Source organism: Pongo abelii, chromosome 11 (assembly GCF_028885655.2).
Source record: "Pongo abelii isolate AG06213 chromosome 11, NHGRI_mPonAbe1-v2.0_pri, whole genome shotgun sequence".
NCBI classification, from domain to species: Eukaryota; Metazoa; Chordata; class Mammalia; order Primates; family Hominidae; genus Pongo; species Pongo abelii.
In genome coordinates, this window is record NC_071996.2 from 136,952,896 (window position 1) to 136,967,622 (window position 14,727).

Here is a 14,727-nt window from a genome sequence, read left to right on the forward strand (position 1 = left end):
TTTATGAATGAGATCCACGTCCAGATCCCTGCATGTCCAAATTCATGGTTAGAAATGGTTGGACAGGACATGGCGATTTGGGTGCTGTGATTCAGCCTGATGTGAATCAGTGAACTGCCTTTGTCATTATCCTCCAGATCTTATTTCTCCACCTTCTATTTTGAACTCTTGGGAAACCTGGTCAGAGTGGGAGTGGCAGCTAGTCAGATGACTTAATAAGATGTTGATATCGTCCTTGTGCTGATCCTCCAAGCCAGTCACCCTGCCAAAACGGAAATGAAATGTGCCAGACGCCGCTTGTACTGAGTGAGCTTGGGAGAGCTCATGGTGAGGGCCAGTTGCTTCCCTGCCTCCTGCCTCCTGCCCACTGGCCCTGGTGTGAGGCACCACCCAGATGAGGAGAGGCTGCGGGATGGAGGTCCAGGGCTCTGCCTGGAGCCCCCCTGCCTGGTGTCCTGGCCACATCAGCTCATTTGCTGTGGGACTGTGAGCAGGCCCCTCAGCCGGGTTCGTCAGGTTGTGGAGAAGCTGAATGGAGCAGATAACCTGGAAAATACCCGGTGGATTGCCGAGACATTCTTTGCGCCTCGCCCATGTTAGCCAAACTGCCCCTTGTTCTATCAGCTGCCATGTGCGTGTAAGCCAGAGTCCACCCTCTTTTCCATTTGAGAAGTCACGTCTGCATGTCTCCAGTATGTCTCCTTTTTCACCATGATTTCTCAGAGATCACTCCCTGCGGTTTAATAACTCCCTGGGCTAATTCTTCCCAGGACATGGGAGGACATTTTGTCTGGCTTGGCAACTCATTTGGAGTAGCAAGGTATTTTCTCATTTCTCTTGGAAGATCGTGTACTTGAATCAAGAATAGAAGCCAAAGTTGTTCTTTCAAATAGAATTTTAAAGCTTTTTTTTAAATCCTTAACATATAAACGTAAGACTTTATTTTTGTATATTTATTTATTTTTAAGATGGAGTCATGCTCTGTCGCCCAGGTTGGAGTACAGTGGTGTAATCTCGGCTCACTGCAAATTCCACCTGCGGGGTTCACGCCATTCTCCAACCTCAGCCTCCTGAGTAGCTGGGACCACAGGTGCCCACCACCACGCCCGGCTAATTTTTTTGTATTTTTGGTAGAGACAGGGTTTCACTGTGTTAGCCAGGATGGTCTCGATCTCCTGACCTCGTGATCCGCCCGCCTCGGCCTCCCAAAGTGCTGGGATTACAGGCGTGAGCCACCGTGCCTGGCCGACTTTATTCTTTTTTGATAGCTCATTTTTGGATTGGCAACACATGCACGTGGTACAGAAATCTTAAGGCTAAAAAGATATGAAGTGTTTCCCAGCCACTCAGAGGTCCTCTCAGTTAGAGGTGACTTATATTAGTGTTTTCTCTGTACCCATACTCTTCCTGCAATTGGCTTTTATCTATTAACAGTGTGTCTTAGAGGTTGTTCCATATAAGAACGTGTAGAGTAGCTTCAGGTGTTTTAGTGGCTGCATAGTTTTCTATTATATGAATGTACTGTCATTACTGTAGCCAGTCTCTACCAGCCTTATATTGATCAGTATTTGTTTGGTTTCAAATATTTTGTCTTTATAGTGAATGCCGCCACAAATAACCTTGTATATACAGCATGTGATTTCTCATGAAGATACAGGAGAGGATAAATTTATAGAAGCATGGCTGATGAGACACAGGTGTATATTTTCAAGTCTGACGGATTTTACCAAATGGTTTCCATAGAGGTTGTATTAATTTTTGCCCCAGTGTATGAGAATCAGTAGACCATATTATAAAACATTTGATCTCTGTGAATCTGGTAGGTTAAAAAATGGGATCTCCTAATTTTAATTTACATTTGCCTTATAAGACAGCAGTTTTTCATAAATGTTGAAAATCCATTTCTAACACTGTTTTAACATAGTGCTGCCAGACTGTCATATTCATGCTTTGTATTTCATATTCATATTCATGTTTCCACCTTTCTCTCCCTGTCTCTTGTACAGTTATTTTCTAACCAGATTTTGTGCAGGAGTCTGGGCAGCTCTGCACACTTTGCTTTTGAGTTATGTGGTTATGTGTTTTTGAGAAATCCCAAGTTCTGTATCCTTTTTGACTGAGGTGCAGCATTCACATGGAGGAGTGTACTCGTTACAGACGCACAGCTTGATGCATGTTCCCAACCACGGAGAACATTGCAGCCCCCAGAAACCCTCCTGTGTGCCCCTCCTGTCAAAGCAGCTGCTAGAAGAAGCTAGCATCTAATGCCATAGATTAGTTATGTCTGTTTTTTTTAACTTTATGTAATGCATAAGGAAATTACACAGAGTATATGTTTTCTTGCGTCAGGCTTATTTCTTTCGCTATTGTAAGATTCATTACATTATTGCTTGTCTCCCAATGTGTGAGTATACTACAGTGTATTCACTGTAGGCCTGTTTAGAGTAGTGATGCTATGAACATTCTCGTATGCCTTGATGAGGAAGGCATGCGTTCGCATTTCTGTGGGATGCGTGGGTGGAATTGCTGAGTCACAGGGTATATACGAGTTCAGCTGTTTTCTGAAGTAGTTGCACCAAATTGCACTGTCACCAGCACTTGATACTGTCTGTTTCGGCTCAGCCATTGTGAGAGATGCATCACCCTGTGGCTTTAATTTGTACTTCCCTGATGACTAATCAAATTGAGCACCGGGTCATGTGCTTTATTGGCCATTTGTGAAATAACTATTCAAGTCTTTCGTCCATTTTACTATTAGTTTGTCTGCTCTTACTGATTTTTAAGTTCTGTTACCTTCAAGAGAATTCCAGCAGGTGGGTAAAAATTCAAATCTGTCTGTGGCTGTTCTAACCTGCCTCAGGATTCTGTGAGAAATGCATCCACCATTTTATCCTCTCCTCCTCTGTGACATCACGTTTCTTTCTCCAGTCATCAAGCATCAAGATCTGAGGATATTTTCTCTCTCCAGTGTGTAGGTTTCCATGCAGTCACCTCTGATGCAGTTCTGCTCCTTCTCTTGGTGGGACGTCCTGCAAACTGGCCTTTTGAATCCCTGGGATGTCATTCATTTGTCCTGTCGAGTTCAGTTTATTGCCCTACCTTTTTTTTTTTTTTGAGACAGGGTCTCACTCTGTCGCCCAGGCTGGAGTGCAATGGTGCAATCTTGGCTCGCTGCAACCTCCACCTCCCAGGTTCAAGTGATCCTCCCAACTCAGCCTCCCACGTAGCTGGGATTACAGGTGCACACCACCACATCCAGCTATTTTTTGTATTTTTAGAGATGGGGTTTTACCATGTTGGCCAGGCTGGTCTCGAACTCCCAACCTCAAGTGATCTACCTGCCTCGGCCTTCCAAAGTGCTGAGATTACAGGTGTGAGCCACTGTGCCCAGCCTTATTGCCCTGCTTCTGATTTGCAATTATCTTTTAAGTTGATTCAGGGGTGTGAACCGTTTCTTACTTTATACATTTGCTTGAAAAATATGAGCCATCTTTTAGTCTCCAAAGTCTTTTCCTTGTGAAGGCTGGATATTGGAGATAGTTTCAGCTTTTTTACACCATTCCTTGGTTGCCAGTAGTTATGATACTGGCTGCAGTCCAGACATAGGGACGCTCTTAGTATTCCTTAGAGCATCTCCCTGCACCCTGCCACCTGCCCTGGTGGGTGGGGTGAGCAGCCAGGAAGGCATAGCCTGAGGGCCCGTATCTAGCCCCTGCTTTCTCGCCTGGGTCCTTCCTACCCATGCTGTCTCCTAAATCAAGGGATTGAATAGGAAGTGCTGCTCAGAACATGCCCCAGAATCAGCCTCCCGAAGAGACTCACCCTCCCCTACCAGGGGTTGGGCTGTGGCTGGTGTTAGGGGAGCAGGAGTAGGAGGGGAGCCAGAGGAGGAGGAGGCAGGCCCTTGCCTAAGGGGTGCCTGCTGGCTGGTGTGGGGGCTGGAGCTCGCTAGGAGGGGTGTGCTGAGAAGATGGAGGCATGGCATGGAAGTGTGAGTCATGGCAAATCTCCTGTGTGCAGCTGGGGACTGACATAGAGAAGGCAGGCCCAGTTGTGTCCCCTCTGTGGGCAGCTAAGAAGGATGGATTCTGACTGACTTGGTGGGACTCTTCCTGTGACATTTCTTGTGGTTTGGGAGAGTGGACCATTGACACCAGAGCAGTTTCAAGAAAGATGCCCACATGGGAAAGGGGTCTCAGCAGTGTCAAATGATGACATTAAAGCTGAGGGCTTCGACCCCGAGGTAGCACTGATAGTGACAGTGCCCAGAACATTATCGGGTTGCACCACCTGGCACCTCACAACAACAAGGCTAGGATGCGACACTGCTCTTAATAGCTCCAGTTTTCAGATAAGGCAGTGGAGGCTCAGGGCGGAGAAGCACCTGCTCTAAGTTACACAGCTAGCAGGGGCTTCAGACTCAGGGAATGTGCCAGGCCCTGTGCACATTTGGTCCTGTTCAGTCCCACCACAGCCCTGCAGGATGCTTCTAGCATCACCTTTCTTGATGAGAAGCAAAGAGGGTCTGCCCCCATTTCCCAAATTTATCAGTGGCCAGGTAGGATTCAGATCTGGGTCTGTCTCAGGATTCTTCACGACAGAACAGGCACAAATAAGAGTTTTTTTTTTGTTCTGTTTTTTTCTTAGAAGCCAAAACCCAGGTTCTCTGACATTTATCTGTTGCTCAGTGTTTATTGTCTGCAAACAGGTGAAGGCAACGATGCCGTTGGTCACTTGTATCATTAACTCACTGTCTTTCAACCTAATGCTTTTGTCTATAATTTGCTGCCTAGTAGTGCCCAATACCCACAAAGCAATTCTAGTACACCCTCTCCTTCAGTGTGTGAGTCAGGTGGGCCCAAAGATCCATCTTCTCAAACGCTGTGGCTGAGTTCTGGAGCAAAGTTGGCACTTCAGCTCATAAAGGCTGCCGTGGGAGTAGTAGACTCAGGACCTAAAACATCTCCTTGTTGTCTTCTATAAATATCCTGTTGCATGACTCCTAATATAATCTCCGAGTTATGCAAAGTAAGGTATATTATCTTTGTCTTACTATATTTACTATGCTGACAAAAGTGTTCAAATATTAAAACTCACCCAGGGTGAACAGTTAGGGACGTGTGCTCAGACTTGATAGGTAGACAGGGACGGTACCGATGACTGATGCACCGACTCGGCCTTGGCAGCTCCCAGTCTCCCATGACCATCTCTGAGTGGCTGTCCAGAGACTCCCTGAGTCCCACTCTCAGGGCCCACTTGGTCGTCTCCATGGCCGAGTCAGTGTGGGAAATAATGGTCTGCCTGCCTCTCCCCACTGTGAGTTCTGTGAGGGAGGAGCTTTGCCTACCATGTTGTTAGAGTCCCCAGTCTAGAGGGGACACCTAGCAAGCATCTACTGAGCCAGGGGGTGCCCTCTGGAGGGAGAGGGGCTGTTTGTGGTGCTCTCAAGCTTGAACAGCAGCAGGGCAGAAGGCAGACGGCCCCTCCGGGCCTGCCTTTGCTGTCTCTCCTTCGCCCTCTCTCTCTCCCAGCTCTGCTGCTTCCCACACCCAGCCTGGCCCCAGGTGTTCTTCTCCCACCAACCCAGGATATGTGGAGGAAGCAGCGAACCGGGCACTGGCGACCCAGTTGCATTTATCCCCTCTGCGGTGAAACTTAGTCACTGGAGAATCTCCCTGTAAAGCACTTTCTATGGTTTCTGAGCCAGAAACATGGTCATTTAGTAATTTAAATTGGGTATTCCTAAATTGGGTCTTCTTAATGTAAATTAAAGCTGTGAGATGTGCCGAAATCTAAAAGTTAAATAACATATTTTGTTTTTGAATCCATGGGGAATCAAGCATTTTCCTAACACTATTGGTGAGAATGCAAAATGGTACAACCCCTGTGGGAATAATTTGGCAATAGCTAGCAAAATTACATGTGCATTTACTCTTTCAGGGCAATTCTACTTCTAGGAATTTACCCCAGAGATACACTGGTAAAAACAGAAAAAGATTCTTGTAAAGATAATTCATGGCAACACTATGAGAAATAGCAAAAGAATTTTAAACAGCACAAAATTCCCATTCGTAGGGCGCTGGCTGAGTCCTATACAGTGGAGTACTGTGCCACTGTTGAAAGAATGAGGAAGCCCTGGATATTGCTAAGGAGTGATGGCCGGGATATGTAATTAAATGGAAAGGCAAAGGTGGAGAAAAGTGTCCATGCTACTGTTGACAAAGGGGACAATATGATATACATGTTTGCATGTATCTTAAAAATGGAAGGAGAAACCTTACTTTCTCTTTCTCTCTCTCTTTTTTTTTTTTCGGTAAAGCAACCTATGGGAACCAAGATAGAGCGGAGAGATATAAAAGCTAGATTTCTGAATCTACCTTGTTTGTAGATTTGACTTTGGAACTCCATCGGTATAATATAATCATTATGAAACAAAATTAAGTAAAAGATTATGACCCTTGAAAATTTTGATATACACTATCAATTTTTTCCCTAAAAAGTTTATACCCTGTTTACCTCCTGTCAGTACTTGAGGATAACTCTTTTTCCCCCACGTTTGTCAGTACTGGATAGTCGTCTTTTAAAACTTTGCCAATCCCATGGGCAAAAAATAGATTGCTATTTTCATTTGCATTCTCTGATGACTAGAGTGATTAAGCAGCTTTTTACTTGCTTATTATCCATTTTGTATTTCTTCTGTGAGGAAGTCCAAGCTAGAGCAATCAAACAACAACAAAAAAAGAAATAAAGGGCATCCAAATTGGAAAGGAAGAAGTCAAATTATCCTTGTTTGAAGATGATGTGATCTTATATTTGGAAAAACCTAAAGACCCCACCAAAAAAACTATTAAAACTGATAAATTCAGTAGAGTTGCAGGATCCAAAATCAGTATGCAGAACTCAGTAGCATTTCTGTATGTACCAACGGTGCGCAATCTGGAAAAGAAATCAAGAAAGTAATCCCATTTACAGTAGTTGCAAATAAAATAAAATACCTAGGAATTAACTGAAGAAGTGAGAGATTTCTACAATGAATACTACAAAACATTGATGCAAGAAATAGAAGAGAACACACAAAAAATGGAAAGATACTCCACGTTCTCGGACTGGAAGAATCAACGTTGTGAAAATGTTCGTATTACCTAAAGCAATCTACAGGTTCAGTGCAATTCCTATTAAAATACCAATGACATTCTTCACAGAAATGGAAAAAATAATTCTAAAATTTATATGGATCCAGAATAGCCAAAAGACCCAGAATAGCCAAAATTCTCCTGATGAAAAATTGGAGGAATCACATTTTCTGACTTCACATTATACTACAGAGCTATACTAACCCAAACGGCATGGTACTGGCATAAAAACAGACACAGAACAATGGAACAAAATAGAGAACCCAGAAATAAATTCATACATCCACAGTGAACACATTTTTGACAAACGTACCAAGAACATATACTGAGGAAAGGACAGTCTCTTCGATAAATGGTGCTGGGAAAACTGGTTATCCATATGCAGAAGAATGAAACTAGACTCCTATTTCTTGCCATATGCAAATATGAAATCAAAATGGATTAAAGACTTTAAGACCTCAAACTATGAAACTGTGAAAACATTGGGGAACTTTCTAGGACATTGGACTGGGCAAAGGTTTCTTGAGTAATTCCCACAAGCACAGGCAACCAAAGCAAAAAGTGGACAAATGGTTAAAGCTCCTGCATTAGCAATGCAGGAAAAAAGCTCCTATTTTTAACAAGTTAAAAAGTTCCTGCACAGCAAAGGAAACAGTCAACAAAGTGAGGAGACAGCCCACAGAATGGGAGAAAATAGTTGCAAACCGCCAGGTGTGGTGGCTCACGCCTGTAATCCCAGCACTTTGGGAGGCCAAGGTGGGCAGATCACGAGATCAGGAGATCGTGACCATCCTGGCTAACACGGTGAAACCTCGTCTCTACTAAAAATACAAAATAATTAGCTGGGCATGGTTGCTCACGCTTGTAATCCCAGCACTTTGGGAGTCCGAGGCGGGTGGATCATGAGGTGAGGAGATTGTGACCATCCTGGCTAACACGGTGAAACCTCGTCTCTACTAAAAATACAAAAAATTAGCTGGGCGTGGTGGCGGGTGCCTGTAGTCCCAGCTACTTGGGAGGCTGAGGCAGGAGAATGGCGTGAACCCAAGAGGCGGAATTTGCAGTGAGCGGAGATTGCGCCACTGCACTCCAGCCTGGGGGACAGAGTGAGGCTCCGTCTCAAAAAAACAAAACAAAACAAAACAAAATTGCAAACTATTCCTCTGACAAGGGATTATAACCAGAATATATCGGGAGCTCAAATAATTCAAAAGGGAAAAAATCTAATCATCCAGTTAAAAAATAGGAAAAGTAGACATTTTTCAAAAGAAGACATACATATGGCAAGTAGGTATATGAAAAAGCGCTCAATATCATTGATCATCAGAGAAATGCAAATAAAAATTACAATGAGATAATGTCTTACCCCAGTTACAATGACTTTTATCCAAAAGACAGGCAATAACAAATGCTGGCGAGGATGTGGAGAAAAGGGAACCATACACTGCTGGTAGGATTGTAAATTAGTACAACCACTATGGAGAACAGTTTGGAGGTTCCTCGAAAAAGTAAAAATACAATTACCATGCGATCCAGCGATCCCACTGCTAGGTATATACCAAAAAGAAAGGAAATCAGTGTATCGAAGAGATGTCTGCACTCCTGTGATTATAGCATCACTATTCGCAATAGTCAAGATTTGGAAGCAACCTAAGTGTTCATCAGCAGACACATGGATAAAGAAAATGTGGTACATATACACATGGAGTACTGTTCAGCCATGAAAAAGAATGAGATCCTGTCATTTGCAACAACGTGGATGGAACAGGAGGACACTTACGTTAAGTGAAGTAAGCCAAGCACAGAAAGGCAAACTTCACATGTTGTTACTTATTTGTGGAAGCTAAAAAAAAAAAAAGAAAACAGTTGAACTAATGGAGATAGGCAGTAGATTGATGGTTACCAGAGGCTGGGAAGGGTAGTGGGGCTGGGGGGATGTAGTTAGAATAAACGAGATCTAGTATTTGATAGCACAATGGGGTGACAACAGTTAATAATTTGCTGTACATTTAAAAATAACTCAGAGTATACTTGGATTGTTTATAACACAGAGAAAGGATAAATCCTTCAGGCAATGGATACCCCATTTACTCTGTGATTACTGTGTGCCTGTATTAGAGTGTCTCATATGCCCCATAAATATATATACCTACCATGTACCCACAATAAAAATAAAAAAGAATGTTGATGTATTTCTTTTGTGAAATGCAAGTTCATAGCCTTTTTTATATCAGGAAGATTTTTTTCTGCTGATTGATAAGAACTCTTTATATATTATGGATATCATTTTCATTTATTGATTATTACCAGGTCACAACTTTATTTCCAGTCAAGTTGTTCAGGTCCTGCATAGTCTGATAATTGAGGTTTTCTACAAGAACATTTATATGTGATACATGCTCATGGTATTCTAGACTTACAGCTGAGCAGACTTCCCTCAACTGTTCAAATGCTGGCCATCACTGTGGGCTCCCTGAAGCAGTAGCAACTGTGTCTTCCACTGTTTGGAAAACAACAGTTGTTACTTCTTTTTTTATTTCCTAGGGCTTACTACTGTGTCTAAGTAGCAAGCAATTATAAATGTCCACTTAAATTGATTGCTGATGTGCTAAATTTCACTGTCTTTTTGGTTTGAGATCATTCTTATTTTTAATTTTTAGTGATCCTTGATAACCATTTTTGTTTTCGGTTCAGTGTGAATACCTGAATGAAATAACAATTTTTATGTTTGTGTGAGGTCGGTTTTAAGAAAGCGTTCATAGCTATCAGCACTTGCCTTTTGTTCATGGATCTGTTGAACCTGTTTCTTTCTCTAGGTCATAACTCCATGCAGGAAGCTCATCTTGTGTGCTGATAACAGAAAAGAAATGGAAGATTGGATTGCAGCATTAAAGACTGTGCAGAACAGGGAGCACTTTGAGGTTAAAAAAGAAAATACCCTTCTCCAAATGCCTCCTGTTGCCTCCCTCACCCCAGTCTCTGCTGTCTGAGTGTCTCCCGTCTGAGTGTCTCCCACTTGCGGACCCACAGTCTGGAGCTCACGTTCTTAGCATGTTCTTTATACAATTAAAGCTTATTGCTTTTCATCTCGGCAGACCTGTCCTTTATAAACCTTCCTCCTCTCCTGTCTTGGATACTTTGTTTAATCTTGTCCAAGTTACTGCATTTAACAATTTAAAAGAGAAGTCTTATCTTTGCCATCTTGGTTTCGTTCTTCCAGCCCACCCAGTACAGCATGGACCACTTCTCAGGGATGCACAATTGGTACGCCTGTTCCCATGCGAGGCCGACCTACTGCAATGTGTGCCGTGAGGCTCTGTCTGGGGTCACGTCGCATGGGCTGTCCTGCGAGGGTACGGATGTGTGTTTGTTATTCTGTCAGGAAAGGTGGCCTGGCATTTTACTTGAATAAAGCCTTGGAAATCCAAACCCAGTCACCATAAATAAGCCATTGTCACCCATGCGGTCAGTCAAGGGCGCAGCGATTTCTATGATGCCATTCTTGTTTATTTTACCTGCCGAAGAGTCCTTGATAAATCATTTTTTATAGTGCTCCGAGTGAAAAGAAGGGAAGCGGTGGGTGGCAAGAGCAGAAACAGGGGAAGCCTAGAGCACACAAGAGGGAGAGGAACTGAAGGAACAGTGGTCGGCCCCTGTGTCTCACACTCTGCAGCTGGGGAAACGGGGCTGTGCATATATGGACTGAAAGTGTGTTACAGACTTAGAGGTCAGGGCTGCAGGGTTTGGGCAAGGGCATCCAGTCTGGTGGCAAAAGCAATGGGCTAGAGCAGGGCTTGTTAGCTATAGCCTGGACCACACCCTGCCTCTGCCTGTTTTTGTACAGCTCCCACGCTTCAGGCTGGCTTTTAGATTTTTAAATGATTGGAAAAAATCAAAAGAAGATCATATTTTGTGACACATGAAAATTACATGAAATTCAAATTTGTGTCCGTAAAAAAATATTGTCTCTGGCTGCTTTTGTGCTACCTGACAGAGTTGAATAGTGGTGACGGAAGCTGGTTGCGACCTGCAGAGTCTCCACTGCTCACTCTGTGGCCTGTTACAGAAAGCTTACTGATCCCCAGCTTTCCCTGCCGCCACCAGTCCCACCGCCATCAGCCTCTAAGCGTATCACAGTAGTTCACTTATAAAATGGTAGTGCCATTGGTTCCTTCCTTGACTTTTCTGGAGCTGGACGGTTCTCACAACACTGCTCAGCATGGGAAGCTCCTGGCAGAGACACAGCTTGCAGGCTCATGTGTGCCTTCTCTCACAGTGTGCAAATTTAAGGCCCACAAGCGCTGTGCTGTGCGTGCAACCAGTAACTGCAAGTGGACCACACTGGCCTCGATCGGGAAGGACATCATTGAAGATGCAGATGGGGTATGTTAAGAAATACCACCTGTGGGGCCCTGAGCCAGGGTCCCCCAGCTGCACGGCCCCATGCAAGCCTCCTCCCTGCCCTCCCCGCTGCTGTTTATTTGAGATGGCCACACCGGCGTTGGGTGGCACAGTGGAAATTATATGTGTTCTCCATGTGGTTGTCGCACCCCCGAGCTCCATCCTGTCCCTGCGAGTCTTGTTTGCACCTCCGACAGGTGCTGTGGGTAGATGGTACTTCACAGGCCGTGCCATCCCTTCCCTCACTGGCCATCAGGGAAGGAGCTTGTTCTGGGAAGAATGCCTTGGCTGAATTCACAACGAGCATTGCCTGGCTGCCCTGGATGTGGAGCCTTGGGAGCGTCTCTAGTGCGTGCCTGTGTTTGGTTGCAGATCGCAATGCCCCACCAGTGGTTGGAAGGAAACCTACCTGTGAGCGCCAAGTGCACTGTGTGCGACAAGACCTGTGGCAGTGTGCTGCGCCTGCAGGACTGGCGCTGCCTCTGGTGCAAGGCCATGGTGAGTGTGGGCCCTGCGACCGGGCTGGAGGGGAGGGCCTGCTGCCTACCGTGCCCATGCGGGCCTTGCAGCTCCACATGATCTGCTGGATCCTGGTAAATTAATCCCAGAGGGCCCTCCGGCTGAGAGTGGGTTTTTGAACTGTTGGGTCATTCTCCTTCTTAGCTGTGTTTTGGGGTATTTCTTCCTTTTGAATTTATTCCTGTCTTTAGACACATGCAGATGTGTATTGTTATGACAGATGTCACCCTGCGTCATGCGGCACTGTAGCCGGGTTGTGAGGGGTCACCTGGGACAGTTGAGCTGGCCGCTGTGGTGTGGAAGCAGGAAAGCTGTAGAGGCCCTTCAGAGCAGCGTTGGCTCTGGGCAGTGTTTACAGTGAGCACAGCCATGTGGAAGGGGTGCAGCCCAGTGGCCTCCTGCCAGGTCCTGGGTCTCATCGTTGCTGTGGGTGGTGAGATGTGCTTCCAGCCAGGTCCTGGGTCTCATCGTTGCTGAGGGTGGTGAGATGTGCTTCCAGGGAGAGACTCAGGGAGCCTCCATGTACTTGCTTCTGGGTTGGTCATTGTGAAGTGACTGCTGCAGTCACTTGCCTAGCACATCTGGCTGCCAGGAGGAAGCCAAGACACAGGGGACACATAGAGGCACATGGCCCCAGGAGCCCTCACCCTCGTCCTGAAAGTTTGAGGTAGCTGTGGTCGAAGGGCCAGAAGGTTGGGTACAGGACTGTAGCTCACACGGTGTGAAGCATGACTGGCTCCTGCCCAGTATTTCCGTGTTATGCCTTCTCAAGTACAAAGCCAGGGCCCAGGGCCCCCGATGGTAGCAGGCCAGCCCAGCTCTGAAATCACCTGCCTCCCCTGTGGCCAGCTCATCAGCTACAGGGCAGGAGGATTTCTGGTGTGTGTGAAGGATGCCAGTGACCCTTGGTGACGTGGGGACTCTTGTTTCAGGTTCACACATCATGTAAAGAATCCTTGCTGACGAAGTGCCCGCTTGGCCTGTGCAAAGTGTCAGTCATCCCACCCACGGCTCTCAACAGCATTGACTCTGATGGTGGGTACCACACATGCTTATCCTTCTCATGCACGCCCACACACTTCCTTCTCCACGCACTTTCTCCTCTCCAGCTCTGGAGTTGGTTATCTTGGTGAGATGTCAGCAAGAGGTCAGGCACAGCTGTGGGGGGTGCTAGAGGAGTTGCACAGAGCAGCACACGGCGCCCTGATTCTGCGGCATTGCCCTTAGATGGGCCAGAGACCCAAGCCTGGCACTTGATGTGGATGTGATGCTGTTGAGTGGCACCCAGGCCTAGACAGGCCTGAGACCCGAGCCTGGCGCTTGATGTGGAGGTGATGCTGTTGAGTGCAACCCAGGTCTGGGGCCTTCTCCGTCATGAGCCGTTGAAGCTGTGTCCCATCTCTGCCTAGCACATGCTGGCACACTGGCTTGCAGCTGCTCTCATGTCTGGCAGAGACATGGTGGCACCTGTTGACAAGTACTGGTGGAAAGGGGGATGTGGGGTACATGGCTCAGAGGAGATCAAGAGGAAAAGACAGCAGAAAGGTGGCATTTGGACACCTCGTGAATATGAGGTCAGATGGATGGGGCTCCCAGCGTCACACATGGAGAGCGGCTGTGGGGAACTGTTCACTGACCTCCTCCTGACTTACAGGTGTGCATGTGTCAGGTGTGTGTCCTCTGGGGGGTCTGCTGCTGCTGATTCCATCAGTGGTGCCCTCAGCGTCTTCCGTGGCCTATATATTTTCTTCTGTTCGTTCTTGCGTCCAGGGTTCTGGAAGGCCAGCTGTCCTCCGTCTTGCACAAGCCCACTGTTGGTCTTCGTCAATTCAAAAAGTGGGGACAACCAGGGTGTGAAGTTCCTCAGAAGATTCAAACAGCTGCTAAACCCCGCCCAGGTCTTCGACCTCATGAACGGAGGCCCACACCTCGGGTAGGAAGCTTGTAAAATATATCTTTCTTGGAGTTTTAAAAATTGTGTAGATGGTGTGTGCTTGTTAAAAAAAAAAAAAAAAGATTAAAGACACAAAGCTTTAAATAGGAAAGAAAAGTTGAACTGCTTCCTTCCCAAATTGCACTTGCAGAGGTGCCCACTCTTAATAGAGGTGCATGGCCTTCAAACTTTGAACACAGCGTGCGCGTGCACACACGTACATACACCCATGTACACACACCCATGCACGTGCATCTTTTGAGCCAATCAGGATTCTTCTTTACCTGCCGTTGCACAAATGCCTTCTGTATGTGTCTGCATACAACGTTGTGGGTGTATTTTCCTTCATTTTTTAATTTTTTTATTTTTATTTATTTATCTGTCTGTCTGTCTATCTATCTATCTATCTATCTGTCTAATCTATCTATCTAATCTGTGGGTGTATTTTCCTGGCATGCCTCGTTCTTTGTAACGGCTGCCTAACATTGAGGAAGAAGCTGTCCTACAGCGAGGCCAGGAGGAGTGTTTGCTGAGAGGCACAGGAGGCCGCTTGGTGTGCAGGTGCTGCAAGGCAGGAACACGCGAGGGCGGCGTTGGGCCAGAGCGATTTCCACTGTGCATCAGCAGCACAGAGATTAGACTGTTCCTCTGCTTGCTGGAGAGCCAATGTGTGTTCTTTGTAGTTTTTTACTTTTCATAAGTTTGTAGAAAACATTTGCTTTTGTGAATTTTGCCATTTGA

General features: G+C 45.8%; 1 protein-coding gene across 2 annotated transcripts in view; it reads left to right on the plus strand.

The window, feature by feature from the left end:
- DGKD (diacylglycerol kinase delta) overlaps positions 1-14,727 on the plus strand; it is a 121,289-nt gene that overhangs the window by 69,462 nt on the left and 37,100 nt on the right. For both annotated transcript variants that reach the window (XM_024243619.3, XM_024243620.3), the window contains exons 4-9: positions 9,950-10,054; positions 10,354-10,486; positions 11,410-11,516; positions 11,907-12,032; positions 12,986-13,088; positions 13,824-13,986. In XM_024243619.3, coding sequence (XP_024099387.1) covers positions 9,950-10,054; positions 10,354-10,486; positions 11,410-11,516; positions 11,907-12,032; positions 12,986-13,088; positions 13,824-13,986 — 737 coding nt within the window. The remainder of the gene's footprint in view (positions 1-9,949; positions 10,055-10,353; positions 10,487-11,409; positions 11,517-11,906; positions 12,033-12,985; positions 13,089-13,823; positions 13,987-14,727) is intronic.